General features: G+C 44.3%; 1 protein-coding gene across 6 annotated transcripts in view; it reads left to right on the forward strand.

The window, feature by feature from the left end:
* Window positions 1-27,364, forward strand: part of LOC116966579 (protein transport protein Sec24B-like) — a 51,294-nt gene that overhangs the window by 14,816 nt on the left and 9,114 nt on the right. For 3 of the 6 annotated variants that reach the window (XM_033012972.1, XM_033012971.1, XM_033012976.1), the window contains 15 exons: window positions 1,001-1,107; window positions 3,132-3,307; window positions 4,938-5,040; window positions 5,768-5,894; window positions 7,966-8,075; window positions 9,757-9,869; window positions 11,722-11,840; window positions 13,655-13,710; window positions 15,413-15,613; window positions 16,995-17,118; window positions 20,398-20,556; window positions 21,435-21,611; window positions 23,247-23,357; window positions 24,524-24,699; window positions 26,934-27,086. In XM_033012972.1, the coding sequence (XP_032868863.1) occupies window positions 1,001-1,107; window positions 3,132-3,307; window positions 4,938-5,040; window positions 5,768-5,894; window positions 7,966-8,075; window positions 9,757-9,869; window positions 11,722-11,840; window positions 13,655-13,710; window positions 15,413-15,613; window positions 16,995-17,118; window positions 20,398-20,556; window positions 21,435-21,611; window positions 23,247-23,357; window positions 24,524-24,699; window positions 26,934-27,086 (2,012 nt within the window). The remainder of the gene's footprint in view (window positions 1-1,000; window positions 1,108-3,131; window positions 3,308-4,937; window positions 5,041-5,767; window positions 5,895-7,965; window positions 8,076-9,756; window positions 9,870-11,721; window positions 11,841-13,654; window positions 13,711-15,412; window positions 15,614-16,994; window positions 17,119-20,397; window positions 20,557-21,434; window positions 21,612-23,246; window positions 23,358-24,523; window positions 24,700-26,933; window positions 27,087-27,364) is intronic. The other 3 variants (XM_033012974.1, XM_033012977.1, XM_033012973.1) reach the window with 2 other exon arrangements.

Genomic DNA, 27,364 nt, shown 5'->3' on the forward strand with positions numbered 1-27,364 from the left:
AGCTGGTTGCTCCTGGACACTTCCTTACTCCCACTCTGGCGGCTTTCTGCTCTCCAACTTTTTAGTTTAGAGATACAGAGCTGGAAACAGGCCCTTCGCTTCCCCGGGTCCGTGCCGACCAATGATCACTCATAAACTAGTTCTGCCCACACATTTGGGACAAATTACAATTTTACCAAAGCCAATTAACCAACAAACCTGCACGTCTTTGGGATGTGGGAGGAAACCGGAGAATCCGGAGAAAACTCACGTGGTCACGGGGAGAACGTACAAACTCCATACAGACAGCACCCATAGTCAGGATCGAACCTGGGTCTCTGGCGCTGTGAGGCAGCAACTTAACCGCTGCGACACCGTCTCTCTGCCGGACTTCCCCTGGCTCCAACTTTTCTGAGCCTCAGTTCTTGTTTTAGCGTCATTGATATAATTCAACGGGCTTTCGGCCCAACTAATCCATTCTGATCATGATGGCCCATCTATACTAGTCTTACCTCCCTGCGTTTTGGCCCATATCCCTCTAAACCTTGTGTAGGAAAGAACTGCAGATGCTGGTTTAAGTCAAAGATGCTGGTTTAAAGACTGATCTTCAGTCTGAAGAAGGGTCTCGACCCAATACATCACCCATTCCTTCTCTCCAAAGATGCTGCCTGTCCCGCTGAGTTACTCCTGCATTTTGTGTCTATCTTCCCCCTAAACCTTGCCTATCCATGTACCTGTTTCTGCTTTATTTCATTCTTGTACAGATGCTAACTCCTGAGTCATGGCCATGTTCACTGGCATTTAATTAACAACACAAGCGTTGTAAAATCAATCAATTGCTTTTTGCATATTTCACCAAACTTGATAATGTTTTGGAATTCGCTGCAAATTCTCACCTTGTTCTTGATTCAGTGTAACGTGTGTGTGTGCGTGTGGGTTAGACTGGGCTGACTAATTGTTCAGGGCACGCGTTCCATGTCACACAGGGAGAGGGCTGAACCTGCTTGTGTTTTCCTTTCAGCTCAGCATTCTAATGGGGCCATTGGATTCCAGTCACACACCCACCCAGGACAAAGTGTGCAGAACAAGTCACTCTGGACAACGGGTTTGGGCACTTCAGCAACTCAGGTACATCATGTCCAAATATCCCTCAGATCTGCCCCAGAGAAGTACAGGGTGGTGACACAGCAGTATAGTTGCTGCCTTACAGTGCCAGAGACCCTGGATCAATCCTGACTACGGGTGCTGTCAGTGCGGAGTTTGTGTGTTCTCCCTGTGACTAAGTGGGTTTTCTCCGGGTGCTCCGGTTTCCTCCCACACTTCAAAGATTTGTAGGTTAATTGGATTTGGTAAAATTGTAAATTGTTCCTAGTGTGTAGGATAGTCCTAGTGTACGGGGTGATTGCTGGTCGGCGTGGACCCGGTGGGCTAAAGGGCCTATTTCCACGCTGTATCTCTAAAGTAGAGAGGGTTGTACTGAGAAGAGATACTGGAGAAGGGACCTTGATGAGTTGCTGAAGTTCACTCTGTGGGTGGTACACAAACAAAATAAACTAACACTGTAATGGAGGAGGTGGCCATTTAGCCCATCTAGTCTTTGCTGGCTCAATAGAACAATAACATCAGTTCCGCCCCCCCCCCCCCCCCCCCGCCCCCCCCCCCCCCCCCCCCCCCCCCCCCTCTTTACTTCCCTTTGATTCCCACATTAAAGGCATCTCTTTCTGGAGTCAAATAAGCTACCAGCCTTTCTTTGGGATGTGGATGGGAACTGAGCATCCAGTAGCCATGGGAGAACATGCAAACTCTACACAGATAGCACCTGAGGTCGGGCTTAAACCTGGTGCCTGGAGCTGTGAGCAGCAGTGTTACCTGCTGCGCCACCATTCCAGTGCTGCAAATAAAACAGTGGGTGGGGGAAATCTGAAATAATAATAGAAAACAAGAAATGCTCAGTCGGTCTGACACCATCTAGTGACATTTCCGGCTGATGGCCTTTCATTAATTCATCTGCATTGAACCTGCCAGGGCACAGTTCAGCATTGTGCATTGATGATGGTGTGGGCGTGATGCCGAGCATCAAAGAAACATATCTCTATTACGATCTTCCTTTCCTCCCACCTAAAACCACTGATGTGCCAGAGGGGTCAAACAATATTCTTTTTAGATGGGCCCCTCCACTTCCCTCTCCATCCAATCAGTGTGATGATGACAGAGGCAGTCTCAACTTAGCTCATCTTTTAGTGGTAATCAACTCTGAACGGTTGTTTTTCTTATCTTCTCCAAGCTATTTATGAATAATTGTAGGGCCCGAACTGCTGCCTTAGTTGAGATTGAATGTGGCACGTTGGGAGAGCTTCATGGTCAGACCTCTCTCCCGTTCATACTCTCTAAAAACTTGTACAGAGTTTGGTGCAAGGTAAAGCCAGCAAAGTCCGATCAAGGATAGTCTGAGGGTCACCAATGAGATAGATAGTAGTTTAGTTTAGCTTAGTTTAGTTTAGAAATACAACGCAGAAACAGGCCCTTTGGCCCACAGAGTCTGTACCGGCCAGCGATCCCCTCACTTTAACACTATCCAACACACTATGGACAATTTTACATTCATACCAAGCCATGATCGCAATGAATGGCGGTGCTGGCTCGAAGGGCCGAATGGCCTCCTCCTGCACTTATTTTCTATGTTTCTATGTTAATGATTAAAAGCAAATGATTCCCATTTTTCTTCTTATTGTAGACTACAAGTTCAGTTTACTACCCAGAGGTTTCTCTAATTTCAAGTAATCTCTGCATTACCTCTCTCTCCCCATCCCTCCCCCACCCTAGTCATCTTGCCTGTTCCACTGTTTGCATCCATATATCCCCTCCACAGACAAGAGGTGATAGACCACTCCATGGACCATTGTGGGCTCCACCTTTCCTTGGTCATTGGTGCCGGCTCTGATTTGTTCTGAACCTTTTCACACCTCTGGTTTCCCTGTCCCCTGACTCCCAGTCTAAAGAAAGGTCTCGCCCCGAAACATCACCTAGTCCTTTTCTCCACAGATGCTGCCTGTCCTGCTGAGTTTTGTGTCTTTGGTGTAAACCAGCATCAGCAGTTCCTTTCTACATGTTTCTTCTTATTGCGTTCTATAACATGACTTTGTTAATCCCAGCAGGATACACTCCCCATGGAGCAGCTGATGGGGACAACGGCTAACGGGAATGGGCAGCAAGCCGAGGTGCGGCCAATCAACCTGCTGGAGCAACAGGATGTCCCACAAGCAGAACCAGCCTCAGCGCCTGAGCCAAACCTGACCCCTAGCTTGCAGAAGCTGAACTGCAGCTCTGAGTAAGAAACGCATACTATTTGCACAGGCAGAAACGTCTGTGGAAAGATAGTCGCCTTTTTGAACAAACTTTCACACTCAGGATAACACATTCACTTGACAGTGGAAGTTCTTTTCTTGAGGTTTTGACACTGCATTAGCCCCCTTTTTCTTTAAAAAAATACTTAATGACTTTGGGGGACACAAATACTTAGTGTCTTTTTTATGTCTACATACAGTTCATAAGGTCATAAGTGATAGGAGCAGAATTCGGCCCATCAAGCCTACTCCGCCATTCAATCATGGCTGATCTATCTCTCCCTCCTAACCACATTCACCTGCCTTCTCCCCATAACCCCTGACACCCGTGGTAAAGCAAATTTCTATAACATAAATTGGAAATAATGTGAGTGATGAATTAGGGAACACTATATCTGTAATGCGGGCCAAAATGGTTAGGACATCATTTTGATTGGAATCTAGAGAATCACTTAAAAATTACTTTGGAAATTGACAAGCAAGAAAAAGGTGGCTTTGAATTAAACAGTATAGACAGAGAAAATTTGTTTCCATGTAAATTCTCTTCAGTAATCAGACACCATTGTCTCTTAAATACACAGCTGCTACTTTAACCTCGGGTGATTACTAAAATTGTCAAGCAATCTCTTCTGTTGACACCTGTGCAACGATGCTCCATCAAGCAATGTAACATGAAGCCGCTCGTATTTTTAGCTTGCAGCAATGTAAATAAGCTTATTGCTATTGAAAAGTTTTGAAAATCCCACGGGAAAAATAACTTTGTAATCGTGAGTCTGAAATCCCCTAACCTTCTTTCCCCATTAACATATTTGTTTATATAACGTGGTTTTCTATAACACAAGATTTCTTAGGAACCCAGAACCCCTTGCATACCTCCACCTGCCTCTACACCTACCTGTATTTTGAAAGGACAGTTTGCTGTCCCTTTGCATGAAGAGCGTGGCCTTCCTTTACTGCTCTCAGAACTAAACTATAATTGTAGTTTAGTTTAGAGATACAGCGCGGAAACAGGCACTTCGGACCACCGAGACCGCCCCGCATACTTACACTATCCCACACACACACTGGGGACAATTTACAATTATACCAAGCCAATTAACCTACACATCTGTACGTCTTTGGAGTGTGGGAGGAAACCGGAGATCCCGGAGAAAACCCACGCAGGTCACGGGGAGAACGAACAAATTATACAGACTAGTACCCGTAGCCAGGATCGAACCAGGATTGAATCCGGGTCTCTGGTGCTGTAGGGCAGTGAATCTACCGCTGTGCCACCGTGCCTCCCTAATTGTTGCATCACTGGATCACTGGCTGCCAAAGTCTTATGCATGGAATTTCCTTCTTTAATCCTCTCACCTCTTTACCTCGTCTTCTTTAAGATGCTCCTCAAAATCCACCCATTTGCCCAGCATTTGGCTATCTCTGATTGTATGGTTCCGTTTTTTATTTAATACATGCATTGAGATGCTTCTGCTAAGTTAAAAGAGCTCTTTAAATGAAAGTTGCTGTTATTATCTGCAGAATGTAACTGCTCTCTGTCCACATTGAACCTAGAGGGGGGGGGGGGGGTTAAAAGGAACTGCTGCTATAATCATTTTGTTCTTGTCTTTCTAGTGCCATTCAGTGTACGCTGGTGAACATCCCACAGAGCCAGGCCCTGCTGAAACAGGTGAAACTTCCTCTGGGGCTTATTTGCCGACCGTTTAAGGATTCCAGGGTAAGTAGAATTGGGTGAGATGAAGATTCCCTTGGATTACATGCATTTTTATCATTTTATGTGACCCAGGCAAGTCTGAGATAGGTTTTTGTTTGGGAAGAGAATTGGGCTTGAGGTGCACATCTTCTGTGACCTAACAAAATGGAGGAACAGACCTGAATAAGGCCAGAATAAGGCACAAGCAGTGATTTTTCACAGCAGCCACAAACTGCTTCATGTGTCAGAGCTTGTTATCTTGCAGTACAACAGTTGCTACTGCTACAAGTGTTTTGCATTTATTTTTGCTTCCACAATATCTTTCAGTTAGATCAGAGTCTTGCACAGCAAAAGTACACTTTTCTAAGCTCTAAGAATCTCCCTGCAACTTCAGCCTGAAAAATAACTTGTCCCTGATGGAATCTCAACCATCATTATAAGTTTTGAATCAAATGTGATGCTTTATGATTACCAGACAACAAATTATTTCGCATAATATTGAACATTTTCTGTTTAACCAAGAAACAGAATGTTATCAGAATGCCAATTATCACCAACGGGGATTGACGCTTCCATGAGTGGATCGTGCCCATTGGCATAATGTCTGATTCCCATAACTCTTGATAACCGGAGTCCACCGGAGTATCTTCAATACCGGAGTATCTTCAATAGTTAATGACTCCTCGGCTCTCTATGGTAGGGAATTACTGAAACAACCTTGTGCTGTCATTCTTCTTTGCTGGTTTTCTAGGAGCCCCCATTGCTGATTCCTGATGTACCTCCTCGATGTCCATCATGTCAGACCTACATCAACCCATTCGTCACCTTCACTGATCAGAGGCACTGGAAGTGCAACAGTTGTTTCTCCCTCAATGAAGGTACGAGCTCTTGTGTCTAGAGTTGCTCTGGGCCTACTCAGTGTCCAAATCCAAGTGTAGATTGTGTCCAAAATACAGAATAATGAACATTTCCATTTTGGGCAAAAGGTTCTGATGTCTACCCTAAGCCTCTTGTAATTTTAGATACTTCTAACAGGCATCCCCTCTACCTCCGACGCTACTGAGAAAACAATCTGATTCTGTCCAGCCTCCTTATAGCTAATAGCCTTTAATCCAGGCAACTTGGATCTTTGTGCGCCATCTGCGTAATGCCCAAATGATGCCCAAGTGAGACTGGACCTTCACAGTTTTCAGTTAGTTTAAATAACCTGTTCCCGTCTTGTGGTTTTGGGAACCAACATATATGTTAAAGAACAAATTACAGTTCATACAGCTTTATTTTAGTCGGTTAAGTATAACAAAAGGGTTATTACTTTGACTTGTGAGCTGAAGAGACATGAATTGGAGCATTCGGGGAATCTAGGCTTGGACTTCCAGCGAAGAGGGAGTACTGCAACTATCTTTCAAATAAGATGGAAACTAAGGTCCCACTAACCCTCACAGTTGGACACAAACGATCCCAACGTATTGTTTGGAAAAACAATAGTTCTACCCATGTCCAGGCCAATATTATTTCCTCAACTTAAAAAGTCACTGAAAAAACACCTCATAGCTTTTTGTGGAAGCTTCGTTTATGCAAACCAGATACGGTTTCCTACATCATCACAGTGTATAGACTTGAGAAAATATTCATTACTTAATAGACAATAGACAATAGGTGCAGGAGTAGGCCATTCGGCCCTTCGAGCCAGCACCGCCATTCAATGTGATCAAGGCTGATATCGTTTGGTAGTGAAAAGATTGATAAACAAATGTATTGAACAGCCCAGTGTTTTATTGTCATGTGTCCCAGATAGAACAATGGAATTCTTATTTGAGCAGCACAACAGAAATTGTAAACATAGCGCACTGTATATATATATATATGTGTGTATTTGTGAATATGTGTATCTATACACACACTGAACTTTTCATTTTTCTCTCGTTTATGATATTGTTTACAATGTACTACGTTTACATATTCTGTTGTGCTGCTGCAGGTAAGAATTTCATTGTTCTATCTGGGACGGATGACAATAAAACACTCTTGACTTTCTTATATATGTGAGTGCGTGGTCAGGGTGGTGTGGGTCTCTTTTAAGTGATGCATGAGTACCCCAACTTGCACGTGTCCCAGGGCCATCCCGGAGTGGGGCCATCCCGGAGTGGGGCTCTAGTTACCGATGGGAATTAGAAGCTAGAGTTCTGTGATCGCTTATAAATATCCTGAAGATTAAAACCAGCGTTTGGCTTCCTGTCTTCAGCTGTCTATGTTACCGTCACAAACCCTGTCAGGATCAGAGAATGTGTCTAGCGCAGCAGAAGCGTTGGTTTATGGGGGGGTCTCTGCAGGACGGGAAAGGTGGAGCGTGATGGACGGCCTGAAGCAGATGCATGAAATGATGCCAGGAACACTTGTGCTGCTGGGCACGCAGTGGAAGGCAGTGAGAGTATGCAGGAAGAGTGGAAACCTGGAGGTGAGGAGAGGGGATAGTTGCAGAGACATTTATTGTCATGTGTGAAGATTGTAAAACCTGTAGTCTGCATAGCTGGTCATTCACAAGGTTGGCAGGGACTGGGACAGTGGCAGAAAAATTTTGACAAGAGAGTCTGGATTAATTAGAGTCTAATTTGGAGCAGCACAGTGGCTCAGCGGTAGTGTTGCCACCTTACAGCACCACAGATCCGGATTCCATCCTGACTACTGGTGCTGCCTGTACGGAGTTTGCACGTTTTTCCTGTGACCATGTGGGTTTCCTCCGGGTGCTCCGGTTTCCTCCCACACTCCATAGACGTACAGGTTTGTAGGTTAATTGGCTTCTGTAAATTGTCCCTGGTGTGTAGGATCGTGTTAGTGTACGGGGTGATCGCAGGTTGTCAGGGACCCATTGGCCAAAGGGCCTGTTTCCACGCTGTATCTCAAAAGTCTAACATGTAAAGAGTTCATGACCCATGTTCTCTCTCCTTCCAGTTCCTGGGAATTTCCTCTTTGACTCCATGACTGGCAGTCCCTCAAACCCATACAATCGGCCTGAACTACAGCATGCAGCGGTGGAGTTTCTGGTGCCAATGGAATATCAGGTACAAATCCCATCACTCCACAGGGAACAAGTCCACACTGACTAATTTCACACAAAACTTCCTGGATGTATAGTCTTTCACTGTACAAATCCCCAGTACAACATTACTGAAAATACACTTTCACTGCACAAATTATCTCAACTAACCATAGCCGCTTACACTATACAGAGTACCGATATACCAACATACTCATTTTATTGCTAATTCCCTTCATATTATACACAACACCTGTTTTATGTATACTTTCCATGTTGCGAAGGAACCTGCACCAGATATAGCTTTTAACATTTTTTTCCTCTCATTTCTTCAAAGCACCACAGAATTGAATTGAATTGAATTTCTTTATTTGTCATTCAAAAAAAAGTTTGCATGAAATTTCATTGCCATGCAGTCATAACAGTGAGAAAGCAACAAAACACACAATGAAACACAATTTAACAGAAACATCCATCACAGTGAGTCTCCTCCAGGCACCTCTTCACTGTGATGGAAGGTAAAAATAGTCTTATCTCTTCCTTAGTCTTATCTCTTATCGCTTTTTCTCCCGCGGTCAGGCAGTCAAACAAGACACACCAGCTCTGTTTGTTGTGTGGAATACAAGTGTACAAGATACTCGTTCTGTAAGCCCGTATTAGGACTTCTCCATCTCACAGTGCAGAATAATTGCTTTGTGTCACTGCAGAGGACACTTCATGTGTAAGAAGGAACTACAGGTGTCGGTTTATACTGAAGATAGACACAAAGTACTAGAATAACTCAGCGGGTCTGGCAGCATCTCTGGAGAAAAAGGACGGGTGACGTTTGGGACTGGAACCCTTCTTCAGCCTGAAAGTAGAGGGGTGGGGGGATCAGAGGTAGGAAACGGTCAGAACAAATTAGGACCACACAGGCACATTGTACAACACATCTGCTGCAGGTATCACTGGTGGATGATGAGGGGCTCTCAGCACTAGATCAATCCCTCTCTATAACCCAGTCAGGCTGACAGGGGTGTTCAAAAGGGAACTGCAGATGCTGGAATATCGAAGGTACACAAAATTGCTGGGGAAACTCAGCGGGTGCAGCAGCATCTATGGAGCGAAGGAAATAGGCGACGTTTCGGGCCAAAACCCTTCTTCAGACTGATGGGGGGTGGGAGAAAGAAGGAAAAGGGGAGGAGGAGCCCGAGGGCGGGCGGATGGGAGGGTGGGAGGAGACAGCTAGAGAGTTAAGGAAGGGGAGGAGACAGCAAGGGCTAGCAAAATTGGGAGAATTCAATGTTAATGCCATACGGACGCAAGGTCCCTAGACTGAATATGAGGTGCTGTTCCTCCAATTTCCGCTGTTGCTCACTCTGGCAATGGAGGAGACCCAGGACAGAGAGGTCGGATTGGGAATGGGAGGGGGAGTTGAAGTGCTGAGCCACCGGGAGTTCAGGTAGGTTATTGCGGACGGGGTGCTGGGATCAGATACTAGTTGCACGCATCATGTCACCTCCACTTGGTGAACAGTCACTTCTTGCACTCTGCACCCTTCTGCAAATGGACAGCTGAGGTGAACAAATTCCCCTGTAACACGAGTCGGCATCATCCTCTCTCCCCATCTGACATCCACCGCTCACTGTGACGTACTTTGTACATCTCCCCTGCTGGCAAGAGCTTGGCTTCACTAATTGCTTGCTGTTATCTCTGTCCTTATTCAGGCTGGGCAGCTTCGGCCTGTAACATACCTGTTTGTGTTTGATGTTAGTGACTGTGCCTTGGAAACTGGTTACCTGGGAATTGTCTGCAAAATCCTGCTGCAGAACATAGACAGGTGAGGCTCACAATGGCTCTCATTAGATTTATTTTAAGCTGATGTAAACAGCGTAGGTTTTCTCCCACACTCCAAAGATGTACATGCATGTAGATTAATTGGCTTGGTGTAAATGTGAAAAAATGTCCCCGTTGTAGGATAGTACTAATGTGGTTGGGCCGAAGGGCCTGTTTCCACCCTATATCTCTCAACTAAACTAAATATCATCATTGACGTTTGTTGATGTATAATGTCAGATCTCTCTTCAGAAAGTTTCTGGCCGACATTCCCATAAAACTAGCATCAGCTGGAAACGACAGGATTTCTTTGTTAGTTCTGGGATTGTGCTTTGTGCAAACTTGTGTCTAAAAGCAGTCACTATTCTTGCTGATGAAGCATCTTCACCAGGACATCGGAGATATCCCTCAACTGCAGCCTTGGGCCCTTTATTATCTACCAGAACCATTCAGATGGGTCAATGAGACCTTGGTCAATGTCAACAGGGAACATCCCAGACAAGAGTGCATTCCACCATGCAGGAGGAGGTGGCTAGATCATGTGCTCAGGATTGTATTCATTCTTGACCATTTTTTATTAACTATTAATTAGTAAATTAATGTGGGCTTCACTGGTATTTATCGCCCACCCAATAGTTCCCCTGGGAGAGCAGTGACCACCTTGAACTATTGCAGTCCTTCTGGTGAAGGTACTTCCATAGTATTGTTGAACAGGTACAGTAGTTCCAGGAGTTATATAGCTGGCACTGAAGGAGCAGTGATACATTTCTAAGGCATGACATTGAGCAGTGTTTGAGGAGTCAGGGGTTAAAAATGAAATCACCAGGAGATGGCGTTTTCAATAGTTTTTCTGCCCTTCTCCCCCTATAGGAACTGGGTCTGGAAGCTGCAGTGCATCTTGTAAATAGTACACACTGCAGCCACTGTGCACAGAGGGAGGGGTTGAATGTTTAAGGAGTTGGATGGACAAGTGGACTGAGCTGCCTTGGGATGCTGCTCCAGCTTCTGAGTGTTGGAGGACCTGCACTCATTCGGACAAGTGGAGAGTATTCCTCCCACTCCTAACGTGCATAGTTTAGTTTAGAGATACAGTGCGGAAACAGACCCTTCGGCCCACCGAGTCCGCGCCGACCAGCGATCCCCGCACATTAACACTATCCTACACACACTAGGGACAATTTACATTTATACCAAGCCAATTAACCTACATACCTGTACGTGTTTGGAATGTGGGAGGAAACCGACGATCTTGGAGAAAACCCACACGGTCTTGGGGAGAAAGTACAGACAGTACCTGTAGTCGGGATCAAACCCGGGTCTCTGCCGCTGCAAGCTCTGTAAGGCAGCAACTCTACCACTGCGCCACCATGGCCATCCTTGTATATAATGGAAAAGCTTTGGAATGCCAGGAAGTGAGTCTCTTTCTGTGGGATATTCAATCTCTGTCCTGCTCTTGTAATGATCTGGCTGGGACAACCAGCCTGTCATGCACAAGTGCTTTACCTTGTGCACCAACTACTGACACGCAGAACCATGGAATCGACTCCCTGGTAGCTGATACATCAGGTTAAAATAGCTGGCAACTTATGGATAAAATACGGAGCAAGTGAAACCGAAAAATATTGAATGGAATTCAAAATGGAAATGGAAATTCAGTAGGTGGGAAAGACTTCACAACAGGGGGGGATGAATGATCATCTGAAAGTATGGGGATGTTATGGGTTGATGAGACCTTTCCTCCATCTGGATCTCTCCCCTGTAACGTTGCTCCAATGGTGTAACAGGAAAACAAGTACAATTGCTCTACAAATGTTCAAACCTACTTCCAACCTTATTTGCTGTCTCTTGTTGCCTAGGTTACCTGGTGATTCACAGACCCGCATTGGATTCATTACATTCTCCAGCACGGTAAATGTCTTCCAATTGCACAACAGTCTGTTTCGGCCCCGCATGATGGTCATGGCTGATACTGATGGTAGGTCAATGTTGATCGGGTGGGCTGGGATTAGTTTACCCAATGTTTCTTGAGCTAGGTGCTATAGCGGCTGATTCTAATATTGTTCAAGAGATTACTCCCTCTAGCCGCTAAATGGTTAAGGGGAATGTCTTTATACACATGCAAGCTCACCGTCAGAGACCTTCAGAGCTTCTTCACAGATCAGTCTTCAAAAACACAGTCTTTTGATGAATAAATTCTTTATTGTTGATGAAAAACAATAAGGTACATCCAAACTTCTTCCGACTCGTTACTATAATCCTCATCGAACTCCAGCTTATCGCTTTAATCATTAGAAAACTCCTCGTGTCTCCTTTACACTTCGCATAGTCAAAGGGTAAACCTTCTCCATGCTGGTCCGAAACTAAACTAACAACTAAGCTTCTGCGCAAGAAACCTTAGCCCCAAACACGCCCATAAATCCCACCTACAATATAACGGGCGGTCTAAAATTTAAAGACACATGCCATCATTACTGACACACAAAACAAGCCAAATGACCACTCCAGATGCATTTATTGATGGATATCAACTAAAGGGGTAGGAAGTGCCGTACGTCCCCGTGACTGGGTGATGATTAGATGCACATCTTTTGGCCTTGGAAGATCCTGTGGTTGGACCCGTTCTCTGAAGCCTATTAATTCTCAACACTGTGGAGGTGTTAAATCCCAATGGTACCACTGTTAATGTTCAGGGATTCTTAGACTTTGTTGCTGGCCATTCCATACCTAAATTGTCTGGGCATGAGAAAGCAACACTCTTGCAATACGACTTGTTAGGATTAGAAGCAGAAGGATGCAGCATTTTGGCCCTTTGTACATGCCATTTTTACTCTCCCACAGCCCACTCTCCGCCTCTTCCTTTCTTCTTCCCCCCCCCCCCCCCCCCCCCCCCCCACCCCCACATCAGTCTGAAGAATGGTCTCGACCCGAAACATCGCCTATTCCTTCGCTCCATGGATGCTACCTCACCCACTGAGTTTTTCCAGCATTTTTGTCTACCTGTCATTTTTACTTGTCATTTGTACTTGTCAAAGAGCTGTCAAATGATCTAATTCCCCTGCGAGTCTGAAAAAGTGTCTCGACCCGAAATGTTACCTATTCTTTTTCTCCAGAGATGCTGCTGAGTTACTCCAGCATTTTGTGTCTATCTTCATTCCCCTGTTTTCTCCCTAGCGCTCTGCAAATATCCAGCTCCCTTTTAAATGCCATGTGGGTCTTGTGTTAAATTAATTTCTTAAATTCAGTAAATCTTCAGTAAATCCAGATTAAATCTTAAATCTGGATTTCTCACAGTCCTCTTTGATCCCCATTTTAAACAAATAAAAACCCCTATCCCAACATATCCTCCGATTCAGTTCCCATTTTATTTTGATAATTCCTCTGGAAAAATAATGGGATGTTCTTCTACTGTTAAAAGAAAGTTGTGGTTTGGACTACTCAGACAAGGCTAGATCATTGAATCTGTAGAAAGGAACTGCAGATGCTGGTGTATACTGAAGATAGACACAAAGTGCTGGAGTATCTCAGCGGGTCAGGCAGCATCTCTGGAGAAAAATGATGGGTGACATTTTGGGTCGAGACCCTTCTTCAGATTCTACTGTCTTACTGTAGAGGACACTTCATGTAGGACTTGAAGGGTCCCGATCCGAAACGTCACCCTTTCTTCTCCAGGGATACTGCCTGACCTGCTGAGTTACTCCATCACTTTGTGTCTAGAACATTGAATCAACTGACTTTAACCAATCTCTGTTGTGGTCTTCACAGTTATCACATGCAGTTTTCTTCTTTTAGATATCTTTGTCCCAAATGAAAATGAGATGTTGGTGAATCTCCACCAAAGTAGACAGGTATGACAATCCTTATCCTCATAAGATCATGCAATGTATCTTATTACCAAATTACAATTGTATATTGTAGTTATGTTCACACAGAATCAGGCTCTTCAGCCCATCCAGCTCATTGTGTTTACACTCCATGCAAGAAAATAAGTCTGTTCTATACCATCTTTCCATAATACTTAATCACTTCGTCCTTCATTGACTTATGCCATCAAATCTTGACTGTTGACCACCTATGCCTCACACACTAGAAAGTTCTTGCATGATCTCACGTTGTTTTAAAATTTCTTACCTGATGGAATCAGAAGTTTAGGCGAGTACGGAGAATAATAGCAGGTCTAAAGGGCCTGTCCCGCTTGGCTGTCATTTGCACGTCACGTAGATGGAGGACGAAGATTTTGCACATCACAAAATCCTGCGACGTCGCGCGCAGCCGCGCGTCACTGCCAATGTCATTACGCACCACACATGCGTAATGAGCACCATGTGCGCGTCGTGCGTTGTGACGCGTAAATGATGTTGCGTAAATTACGCGCAAATGACGGCCAAGTGGGACAGGCCCTTAATGCACCAGAGGAGTCAAATGACATCTGTTACCAAATTGCTACTTGCTGGAATAATTGAAAATACAGAAACAAGAACAGGTCGGTCGCCCATTTGGCCTTCGAGTCTGCTCCACTGTTAATGACCATTCCATAACATTTTGGAAGATGACAACCAAGCATCCATTTTGACGCACTGGTCAACCTGAGGAGCACCTTCAGTAACAGACTGGTTCCACTGTTCTGCAGTACAGAACACCACACGAGATCCTTCTTCCCTGTGGCTATCAAACTGTACAACTCCTCCCCCTTCTGTCGTGGGGTAGACTGACTAACCTCACTTCCCTCCCCAAATCTTTGCACATCCCCAACACTTTCCACTCATCACTTTAATTTCATGTTTCATTTATCTTGTGTTTATTGACTGTTGGCAGATCAATTTCCCTCCTGGGAGAAATAGTTCTATCGTATCATTTTGTATTGTATGCCACTGTTGTGATTCTCCTGCAGACCCACCCTAGGCCCACAATTCACACCAGTTTTGAGCCTCATTTTTAAAATTCCTGAACAGTACTTCAATTCAGCTGACAGATTTAATTTGATAAGTATCCCTTAGCAACAGCCTTCCCAACTACAATGGTCTCCCCTCTCAAGTTTACTGGTTTACCTCATCAAATGAAAGCTGCAGCTGAAAGCATGAATCTACATCGTTCTTCTCCGTGGATTGTCACCTTGTCGTGGGGGAGAAGGTTGTGTGGTCCTGAGATCCTGAGAGCGATGGCGTCTGGAGCTATGCTCCTGGTAGGGCCACCCATGGCGGTAAGATCGAGGGGGAGTTCTCTGTCAAAGAGCAATCCAACCAAGACCTCAACGGTGGAACAAGCGGAGGATGATGGCTGACCTTAGTGGGGCGTCACAACGGCTGGGAAGGCGGATGAAGGCTGCAGCAGAAAAGGATCTCCGGTTGTCTTGGATTCCATGCCACTGGATTCTGACCCAGATCTGTCAAGGACCGTGTGGTGGCTGTCTGTGCACCAGTCTTCCCACGTTAAACAAAGTCACGCACAGGCGTCCTCCATGAGAGGACAGTTTCGAGTGGCAGCCGATGATGAATAGTTGTGTGTGACTGTTCTAATGTTCCCACTAATGTAACACTTCCTGTGTCACAGCTCATCATTTCCTTACTGGAAGAACTGCCAGGTATGTTCAGAGACACTCAGAAGAAAGCATGTGCCTTTGGGCCAGCCCTGCAGCTCGCTCAAAAAGTCCTGACGTGTTGTGGTGGGCGAGTGTCTGCCTTTTTGACCCAGTTACCCAACACCGGCTGTGGGTCCTTGCAATTACGGGAGGATCCTGGCGACTGTACTCTGGTAGGCTGACGTTTCTCCTACGAACCGTTACCTTAGTGGGCAGTCTCACTGATCAGCGAATTACCATCTCACAAGTTAGCTGGAATCACAAAGAAATCTCAGCATAGGATTCACTGGTTTATGCTCCATTTTACTTTAGTTTAGTTTATTATTGTCACATGTACCGAGGCACAAAGAAAAGCTTTTTTGTTGTGTGCTATCCAGTCAGCAAAATGATGATTAAAATCAGGCTGTCCATAGTGCATAGATACAAGAATAACATTTAGACAATAATCAATATGCAATATTTGTCACATACACTGTATGTAAAATTGCAAGATATAGTGAAGTAAAGACCAATTAAAGATATTCTGAATGTCCCCATGAGGTAAATGGTAGGTCAGGACCGCCCTCCTGTTGGTGAGGATGGTTCAGTTGCCTGATAAGGGTAACCAGTTTCTCTAGCAGTATATTCCTTTCTCCTCTTATCTGGCTTTTCCTTTGGTTACCTCTAAGGGACACCATAGCCAACTGCTGAGCCTTCCTGAGGTGTCATGGGCCTAACTCAATGAAACACCAATGAAGGGAGGTGCCCACTTGATAACCCCAATGATATACTTGCATCTACACGATTAGTTTTTTTTTTAAGAGAATGAATATGTAGGTAGCTGGGGTTTTTTACCACATATGGAGTCATTTATTGTAAATTGGTGTATTTAGTTAGATCATACTTTGGTTTGGGGCTTGGTTTTCTTAGTTGAACGCTTATCCTGGAGTTATAGCATTAGTACTTTGTGTTTTAATTGTAATTTAAAATGTTCGGGGATCGCTGGGCGGGTGGGCTGATGGGTCTGTATCTCTAAACTAAACTAAACTAAAAAGTCACAACGTGCTGAAGTAACTCAGCGGGTCAGGCAGCGTCTCTGGAGAACATGGATAGGGACGTTTCGGGTCGGGACACTTCTTCAGACCATTCTCCAGAGATGCTGCCTGACCTGCTGAGTTACTCCACTACTTCCTGGTTGTTTTATGTAACCATTTTCCACAAGAAATGGTAATTGTCTGGGTTCAAACTAATGTCCCGTGCAATTTTAACTTAATCTCTTTGCTTTACAATTCTAACCTTCTCGGAATGAACCAGTACGTGTTTGTTTTTTTCTTGGTTCTGTAAATTACTGTCGTACAGTAATTCGCATAAGTCGAGTGTTAACAGAGATATTTTCATGAGGCAATGGACTTATCAACTTTGTTGCTCCTGGGATGCAAGTGCATCGCCTTCCAATCTTTCACAGTATGAACTTGTACACAAAGACATGCAGGAGGATCTACATTTAGAATATATGAATTTAAATTTAAATACTTGAATTGAATGAATGTTTCTTCCTTCCTCCCTCTCCACAAGGGAGCCAAGCACTTGGGGTCAGCTATAAATTTCTACAAAGTGCTTGCACTTGAGTTTTGTGGACAGCAGACAGGGGTGGACCTATTCTTGCTGAGCCAGCAGTATACGGACCTTGCATCTATAGGTGAGTGTTTAGACAATGGCAAAGCCAGTCAGTGTCCTGGGATATACAGTAATAGGGACAGAGTGTCTTATATGCTAAACATAGCATGTTAATGTTGTTAAGTACAATATGCATAGACTTGTTTTGTTGTTTGTCCTTCGTAGTCGAAGAAGACCATGACCAGTGTTTTTGGTTGTGGGTCTGGAGGTGACTGGTGAGACTGATCTGGGCTCGGAAGGCTTGCCCGCATACAGGACACAGTTGGGTGGGCGCTGCAGTAGAAGTTGAAGTGGTTCGAGCCCTGCGCGCGGCGCGTTTCCTCTTAGCTTCTGCCGTGCGCTTCTTCTCAGCTGCACGCGCTCCTGTGGTGATCTTGTTTGGCCAAGTTGGGTGGTCCAGAGCAAGCTACTCCCAAGTATTGAGATTGATGTTAAGAAAGAGACACCTTGAGGCAGTCTTTGAATGCATGTACTACAATTTGGTCGTTCAGTAGCAAAGATGAAATTCTAGGCTTACAAATTTAACAACTAATGAGGCCTTTCCTACCTGCTCTGGTTATTTTGAGGAATAATCAAAACAGTGCCACTCCATGTCACCCTTCTCATTTCGGGCTTCAAGTATACATCGGGTTCTCTATTCTAGCTTCCTACTAAGCCTGCATCTCCCCTTTCAGGCATCAAAATCAGATAACAACAACCTGTAATAACTAAACAGTACTGGAATAGATACAATGGCTGGTTGTTCTCCTGTTCTGTACCAGTGTAGGGAATGTTGTTTATCTTTTCGTTCTTCAGTAAAGGCCATTTGGACTTAGCAGTCCATTGCCCCAACATTAAAGCACTACCGATGTAAGATACCAATATCATTCTCCAATATTAGGTAACTAACCTTAAACTCCCCCCTTTTCTCCCCCTCCTAGTGTAGCATAGCATCTTACGCTAACCTCGTACATTGTAGGGAGGTGATATCCATGTGTATTGCCTGCCCTACACAGAGTTACCTGACCCTCGCCTTCAGCCATGAGGGGATGCTGAAGATTCGATGTACATAAGGTGAGCGGATGTTCATCGAGTAGTTTGCAGGAATGATTGATGATACATTACGAAGAAAGAGCAAAAGGTTACATATGCATACATAGAATTTAGAGCATAGGTTTAGTTGAGTTTAGTTTACAGATACAGCATGGAACCAGGCCCTTCGGCCCACCGAGTCCGCACCAACCAGCGATCCCCGCACATTAACACTATCCTACACATGCTAAGGACAATTTACACTTATTCCAAGCCAATTAACCTACAAACCTGTACGTCTTTGGAGTGTGGGAGGAAACGGAAGAACTCGGAGAAAACCTACGCGGTCACGGGGAGAACGTACAAACTCCGTACAGACAGCACCTGCAGTCGGGATTGAACCCGGGTCTCTGACGCTGCAAGCGCTGTAAGGCAGCAACTCTACAACTGCGTCACCATGCCGCCCTAAGGTGTCTGACCAATTTCTGGTGTATTTGCTACACAACGTGATGAAACCTCAAACCCTTTTCAATTGAACCCAATTTATGATATCCTTCTAATTCCTTCTCAATCATTTTTTTTCCCCGGTACTTACTTTGAGATGTCTCTACTTTTACTCTCCCCTCCCCAACCCACGTGGAATTATTTGTCCGTTCGAAACTTTTCATTAATTGTAAAGGCCTCTTTGAGAGAACGAGCTTGTTCATTCTTTTCTGACAGGAACTATCAATGTTTCTTTTGCTGCTTCTAGATCAGCATTACAGACTCTTGCTGACTGTGGGGAGTTTCATCATGGGAGTTTGCATTTATGGAGCATGATTAAACATAGTCAACATTCCCAGGCATTTAGGCAGCAAATGGTCCCCACGGATTAGTTGTAGATGAGTCAATCAGGAGATCAAAGAATGAGTTGAAGAAAACAGTTTTGGTCCTTCAGAAGCAGTTAGAGATGAAGAACAGTAGAGTTTGATGAGTGGGATTCTATGACGAAGAGCCAACTATACCTGTGAAGTTGGTTGGGGCAATTGTTGGAGCTGTCAGGGAGGGAAGAAAGATTTAGCTGATAATTAATCTATGCTGCAGGCTTGATAGAGAGTCATGTCAAGTCAACATTATTTCTATAGCACATTTAAAAACAACTCTCATTGACCAAAGTGCTTTACATCAGTGCAAGTACTAGCATGCTACATACAGTGGTACATAGATCTAACAATACATACATAAACACATACATACAGCACTCCTTCAGAAGACCTCAAGAAAGGCTTGTGAGTAGAAATAGGTTTTAAGTCTAGATTTAAAGGAGTCGATGGAGGGGGCAGTCCTGATGAGAAGAGGGATGTTGTTCCACAGTCTAGGTGCTGCAACCGCAAAAGCGTGGTCGCCCCTGGGCTTATACCTGGACCACGGGATAGTCAGCCTCCCCAAGTCGGCCGACCTGAGGCAATTGGAGGTAGAATGGTGGATTAGCAGATTTTGGATGTAGGTTCGGGCAAGCCCCTTAAGGGCTTTGTATACATAAAGGAGGAGCTTGAAATTGATTCTGAACCGCACTGGGAGCCAGTGGAGGGAGGCCAGAATCGGGGTGATGTGGTCCCTTTTTTGGGTGCCCGTCATTGTATTGTATGGAGAGTAACTACAGAGAATGAGGCCCTTCGGCTCATCATTTCTGTACTGATAGATCAGCAGTGTTGGAAGGAACTGCAGATGCTGGTTTAACCCGAAAATAGACATAAAATGCTGGACTCTTCAGTCTGATGAGGGGTCTCATCCCAAAAGGTCACTCATTCCTGCTCTCCAGGGATGCTGCTGCCTGTCTCGCTGAGTTACTCCAGCATTTTGTGTCTCTCTGATGGGTCAGCTGTTCTGTTCAATGATTCAATGAAACTTTATTGTCACCTATGTACAGTGAAATCATTTGCTTTTGCATACAATGCACAAAGTACTCAAAGAGTTGCCAGGTTTCTGGTGCCAACAAAGTTACAAAAGTACGCTTTAGAGTCGTGATGGTCCCTCTTCATTCTCGCCCCACCCCCTATTGCAGGTCCCTCTTATATTCTAGGTGTTGTGGACCATCCTCGGCCCGACCGCCTCTTGCTGCAGAACATTTTGTACGTCCATTGAAATGAATGCTTGTGAGAATCCTCGTGGAGACGGATGTGGGAGGAGAGTTAATTTAGGGGGAAGGGCTGTCGGAAGGTTGTTAACTTTCTGACCACGTTTTTTTCCTTTAAGTTATTAAACAACCTTACAAATGCCCATGCCACACAGTTATTTTTCCTTTTTCCAGCTTGTCTTTCCAGGTACACGTGTGGCTCTATGTATTATTATCCAGCATTCCACCACATCCACAGTTCTGCCCTGGTGGAAAAACTCTACCAAGAATTCCAGAGCTACCTGACCCGTTCCTTCGGCCATGAGGGGATGCTGAGGATTCGATGTACACAAGGTGAGCGGAGGAGTCACCCTGGGCTTACACAAAACCATATCAAATATGGTTATGGGTTTTGGGGAGAAGGCATGAGAATGGGCTTGAGAGGGAATGATAGATCAGCCATGATAAAATGGCCGTGAATACTTGATGGCCGAACATGGATTTATGAAATACATGTGTTTGATCTGGTTATTTGACTTAAAACTCATCTCTACTCCCAAGCCTTTCTTGACGTCCTCTGATCGAGGGCTAAATGTATGTAGTGATGTTTGTATTTAATCTATGAACCACTGTTGTATAACGCTAGTATCTCCACCAATATAAAGCACTTTGGCCAACGAGAGTTGTTTTTTAAATGTGCTATATAAATAAAAGTGACTTGACGAAGTAATTTGTACAGATTAATAAAGATAGCCTGCTGTTGGTGTGGATGTGTTTCCATGCAGCATGGCTCTCTGAATATGATCTAAAACTCAACTGCAGCCTCTGAGATTGATGAATACACTAATTCCCAGTTAAGCAATGCTGCACTTTTGGTAGGATCACCCCTACAATCCTACCAGGTCCCTGTAAACCTCCAATTCTGACTGTGATGATTCCCTTTGTCAGCTCTGCCTTCAATGCCAAGACTCAAAGCTCTGTAATTCTCTGACTACTCTTGTTCCTGCCTCCACCTCTCAGTCCTCCATTAACCTGCTCCTTCAACCTCATAGACTGTCAAAGGACAACTAACTGCCGTGTTCGCTCCCCAAGTGACTAGGTGCCAACTTTAATTTGATAATGATGCTCTGAGACATCCTCTGAGCCACCTTGGAAGGTTTTGAAATATTAATGCTGGTCTATGAAACGTTCTTGTTGTGGAGGTAATTATCATTTTATTTCTCTCTCTTTAGGTCTCATTGTGGACACTTTCTATGGAAACTCTTTCCTGCAATCAATGCAGATGCTGACTGTGCCCTGCGTCTATCCTCAGGCAGAGTTTGCCTTTCAAATGCTGATAGATGGCGCTATAGCTGAGAGTTCGCATGTGATCTTTCAATGCTCTCTCCTCTACACTTCCTGCCAAGGTAGAACGTAATTCGCTCAACGTTTCCGCAAACTTTATCCATAAAAAACCAAGAAGTGCTCAGCGGGACGGGAAGCCTCTCTAGAAGACGTGGATGGGTGACATTTCAGTCCAGGATCCTTCTCTGTCCTTTTATCCAAATCCTTGCAAACCAGCCAAGTGGGAATTCAGTCCCCCAACTAGTGGCAAAATGAGTTACCCAGAATGACTCCAGCCACCCCCTGGGCCACTGCATGTTGGTTTTCATGAACAAGTTTGCATCCTTTTAGTTTAGTTTAGGGATACAGTGCGGAAACATGCCCTTTGGCCCACCGTGCCCACGCCAACCAGTGATCCCCGCACATTAACATTATCTGAAACACACTAGGGACATTTTACAATTTTACCAAGCCAATTAATCTACAAGCCGGTACGTCTTTGGAGTGTGGGGGAAAACTGGAGTTCCCAGGGAAAACCTACGTAGGTCACGGGGGGGACGGGGGGGGGGGGGGGGGGGGGGGCGGGGGGAACGTACAAACTCCACACAGACATCACCCGTGGCCAGGATTGAACTTGAGTCTCTGGCGCTGAAAGGCAGCAACTCTACCTCTGAGTTCCTCCAGCATTTTGTGTCTAACTTTGGTGTAAACCGACATCTCAATTCCTTCCTACTCAAGAACTCTAAAATGGGAAAGGTTATGCCAAGGTTATCAGACTTCCTCTGCAGCTGAAGTCATTAGTCATTTATTTGATCATGGGATTTAGATGCTGCTGGCAATGCTGCCATTTGTTTCCAGTTGGAGGCAGCTCAGTGTCAATGATATTGGGCAGGTCTGGAGTCCTGTGTAGGACAAAAAAAGTCAAGGATGGTAGATTTTTCTACCTGTAGGAGATTAATGAACCTGATGAATTTTTATAACAAACTGGAATGATCTTAAATCCTTACATTGGCTCCCTGTATGTCAGAGAATTGATTTTAAAATCCTGCTGCTCACCTATAAATCACTACATGGTTTAGGGCCAAAGTATATCACTGACATGCTTCCACTATATAAGCCTTCTAGACCGCTAAGATCTTCTGAAACCAATCTGCTAGTGATTCCCAGAGTAAATACAAAACATGGGAAAGCAGGATTTAGTTACTATGCAACAAATAGCTGGAATAAACTTCCTGAAGATTTAAGACTTGCCTCAACTTTGACCACTTTTAAAACAAGACTGAAAACTTTTATGTTTACTTTAGCTTTCAGCTAAATCTTAACTACATTGCACTTTTAACTTTTGCACTTTTTATAATGCATTTTTAATTTTGCTTTTCTTTTCTTTTAGTTCTTCTATTTTATTTCATTTTATTATTTCATTTATTGTATGACATGTTTTTATGTGAAGCACTTTGAGTCTGCCTCGTGTATGAAATGTGCTATATATATAAAGTTGCCTTGCCTTGCCTTTTCTTTAGAACCCAGATTTATTTAATAACTTGTATTTAATTACTTTGGAGCACATCTATGAAATCTCATCTTAACCATCGCAGCTCTTGCTAGAACAACCCCTCGTTCTGCACAATCTCCCAACTACAAGCTTTCTCCACAATTTCTTTGGCCAGGTTTGCTTGAGCATGAAAGTGATGAAACTGCCTGAGACTGTTCTTGTATTTTAGGTGAAAGGCGAGTTCGTATCTACACCCACTGCCTCCCGGTTGTTAGCTCCCCAGCTGATGTTTATGCAGGAGCCAATGTCGGCATTATTGTGGGCTTTCTTTCTAAGAATGGTAAGACCATGAATTAACTATTCGGCATTAGAGGGTTAAACCATAATTATTGAATAGAAACATAGAAAGTAGGTGCAGGAGTAGGCCATTCGGCCCTTCGAGCCAGCACCGCCATTCAACATGATCATGGCTGATCATCCAAAATCAGTACCCCGTTCCTGCATTCAGGCTCTCCAGCATTTTGTGTCTATCTACGGTTTAAACCAGCATCTGCTGTTCCTTCCAACACATATGATGTGGTGCAGGTACAATGATAATCTGGCTTGTAGCAGCATCAGCACAGGCACATATATGCAGAAAACACACTGACATGAATTATGCTTATACATAAATTGTGCAATTAAAAGAAAAAGACTGCTGAAACAACACAGCAGTGCAAAAACACAATTAGAAAATGAGTCCATGGTAGTGGAAAAGGTGGTCCGTAGTACTCCATTGTTGAGATGTTATTAGGGTTGTGCAGGTCGTTCAAGAAACTGATGGTTGTAGGAAAGTAGCTGTCCCTGAATTTGGTGGCTTTGGACTTGGACTTCTGTACATACTGCACGTTGATAGCAGCAAGAAGAGGGCATTGCCCAGATAGTGAGGTTCCTTGATGACAGATGCCACCTTCACCAGGCAGCGCCCCATACAGATGCTGTCAATTGTCCCCGTGATTGTGTGGGACTGGGCTGAGTACACCTGAGTCTCATGCATTTGAACTACCACAGCACCCGAGGTCAGGATCGTGCCCGGGTCTCTGGCCCTGTGAGGTAGCCTGATGTACAAAGATCCCACAGGGTATATGAGGAGATATTGTACAGATAGCAGAGCATAGGCAAAAATATTTCACAATCATAATAATACTTTATTAGCCAAGTATGTTTTGCAACATACGAGGAATTTCATTTGCCATTCAGCCATACCAATAAAAAGCAACAGAACACACAAAATACATTCTAACATGAACATCCACCACAGTGGTTAATATTACTTTTGGTTCAAGGTTAATATTACTTACCTGTAACTGATATGTAAATATATATTTTTAATATTAAACTTTTTATTATTGAAGTTGAAAACATTAAAAAAGGCATTTTCCAGGGAGATTACCAGCAATCTGTGGGTTAGTAAAATTGTTTTGTGTCTGTCGTCTTTACAAGATCTCTCTGTGTGTTTTTCTGCAGCAGTGGATCGCTCAGTGAGGCAGTCGCTCTCTAGCAGCCGGGATGAGCTGATCAAGATGTTGATTGACGTTCTTGTTGCTTATCGTACGTCAGCACGCAGCCCACAGCACGCCACACTCCCCATCCCCAACACCCTGCTGCAGCTTCCACTCTACGTCCTGGCCCTCCTGAAGCAGGTGAGAGCCACAGAATACGGAGAAGACTGTTCAGCATTAAATTAGATGACATCTATCTTGCCACAACAGGGAGAACATGCAAACTCCGCACATGCAGCACCCATTGAACCCGGGTCTCTGAAACTGTAAGGTGGTGGCTCCACCACTACACCACTGTATAGCCCAATTGTGCCACGGTGTTGCCCTTTTGTAAAGGATTTATTGAGCATTTACTGTGCAAAATCTCCGAGAAACATATACTAGAATCTAATGACATTTGGCAATATTTGTTTGGTTGTGGCAATAATTTTGGTTTGAATTTGTTCGAAATTTTTTATTTTATTTTAACTTTTAATTTAACGTTGCCCATTCATAAACGCTAGGCTGTGTTTCTAAATTGAAGTCATGACACCTCTCACAATACCAGGGAGGGTAGTGGTGCACATTCCTCTCTGACATGAAGGACACTAAGGGATTGTTTGAAATTAAAGGGTGAAATGGTCAAGTATTTAGGCCCACAATGTCTGCTCCTTCCACAACCCTTGTTATTGTAGATTATGCCCTCTGATCCTTGGACTTTAGACATCAGAGATACAGCGTGGAAACATGCCGCTCGGTCCATGCCGACCTGCGATCACCCCGCACACTGGCACTACCCGACACATCAGGGACAATTTACAATTTTTTTTTCACCTAATCCAATTAATATACAAACCTGTACGTCTTTGTAGTGTGGGAGGAAACCGGAGCACCTGGAGAAAACCCACACGGTCACGGGGAGAATGTACAATCTCTGCACAGACAGCACCCGTAGTCAGGATTGAACCTGGGTCTCTGGCGCTGTAAGGCAGTAACTCTACCGCGGCGCCACTGTGCCGCCCCCTATAATGAGAAAATAAATAGTAGTCCGTTACCATACTATGAGATGTTACAAATTTTAACAGACCTCCACGCTGTTAATGTGGAAATTCTGAAACAGAGTCTATCCCCAGACTTAAAACCATTTTTCTTTAGATTTTGACATGATTAGGGTTGATAAACAGGCCATCCAGGACGATGGTCGAGGGCAGCCTCTGGCAGTTCATCACGCAAGAACCAGATACTTTAAACCAACTGATAAGAGCACACTGAGATATGCTTTCAATATCAGGTAACAAATCAGATCTGTGTGAGATCTGAGCATTCCTCCATCTTTCGTGCAACAGTGTTGCTTTTCAACTCTGACCTGATGAATTCCGCAAGTACGTCTTGTAGATAATTGAACACTCTGAGTCGAGAATATTCCCAGATCTCCAGCCCTGTCCCAGCTCGATATTTAGTTCAGAATTTCCATACAACATGGAAACAGGCACTTACATCCACCAAGTCCACACCAACCACTGATCACCCATTCACATTGAAAAAGACACAACGTGTTGGAATAACTGTTACTCCAGAACTTTTTGTATATTTTTCAGTAAACCAGCTCCTGCAGTTCTTTGTTCCTACTCATTCACATTAGTTCCATATTATCCCACTTTTACATCAACTCCCTACACATTAAAGGCTCTTGACTCAACTCTTCCCTGTCTCAACACTGGATGGCCAACTTCCAGAGGCCAATTAACATGCAAACTCTGCACAGACAACACCCAAAATCTGGATTGATCCCAGGTCACTGACGTACGTTAGAGGCTCTACCGCTACACCACTGAATTTCCCAACTGCACCACTGTGTCGACCTTTTGTGAAGGATTTAACTAACATTTACTGTGCAAAATCTCTGAGAAACATATTCTAGAATCTAATGACATTTGGCAATATTTGAATGGTTGTAGCAATCATTTTGGTTTTAGTTTGGACCACACAATTTAAATTTAAACTTTTAATTTAACGTTGCCCTGTCAAAAATGCTAGTTTGTGTTCTTAAATTGAAGTCACGACATCTCCCACAATATCTGGGAGGGTGGTGTAGGAAGGAACTGCAGATGCTGGTTTAAACCGAAGATAGGCTGAAGAAGAGTCTCCTCCTTGAACGTCACCCCTTCCTTCTCTCCAGAGATGCTGCCTGTCCTGCTGAGTTACTCCAGCATTTTGTGTCTATCTTTAGGGAGGGTGCTGGTGGACATTCCTCTCTGTCATCGAGGATACTAAGGGATTTATTTAAGATATAGCATTGGGCATGAAGTAGATAATTTTCCAAGTCTTCTTGTAAAGATATGCATCCTAACCTTTCTCTTACTGATTTTTAAAATGCATTATGTTTTGCCCTCCAGCCTGCCTTCCACACGGGTCTTACAATGACTCTGGATGAACGGGTCTTCAGGATGTCTCAGTTGATGGAGCAGCCTCTGAGTTTTGTGTTGCTGATGGTTTACCCAGATCTGTATCGCGTCGATGATTACCTCAATGGCGAGTCTGTTGACAATGTGAGTGTTGTGGTTACACTGTAAATGGGCTCTTCCTTCAATCAAGCCATGGATACTCAGAGAGAGACAGACAGACAGAGAGAGGGAGAGACACAGAGAGAGAGACAAAGAGAGAGACTGAGTGACAGACAAACAGACTGAGAGACAGAGAGAGACAGACAGAGAGACAGACTCAGACAGAGAGAGACAGACAGAGAGAGGCAGAGAGAGAGAGACAGAGAGAGAGAGACTGACAGACAAACAGACTCAGAGAGAGAGAGAGAGATACAGACAGAGAC

This window comes from Amblyraja radiata, chromosome 37 (assembly GCF_010909765.2).
Source record: "Amblyraja radiata isolate CabotCenter1 chromosome 37, sAmbRad1.1.pri, whole genome shotgun sequence".
Lineage (NCBI taxonomy): Eukaryota > Metazoa > Chordata > Chondrichthyes > Rajiformes > Rajidae > Amblyraja > Amblyraja radiata.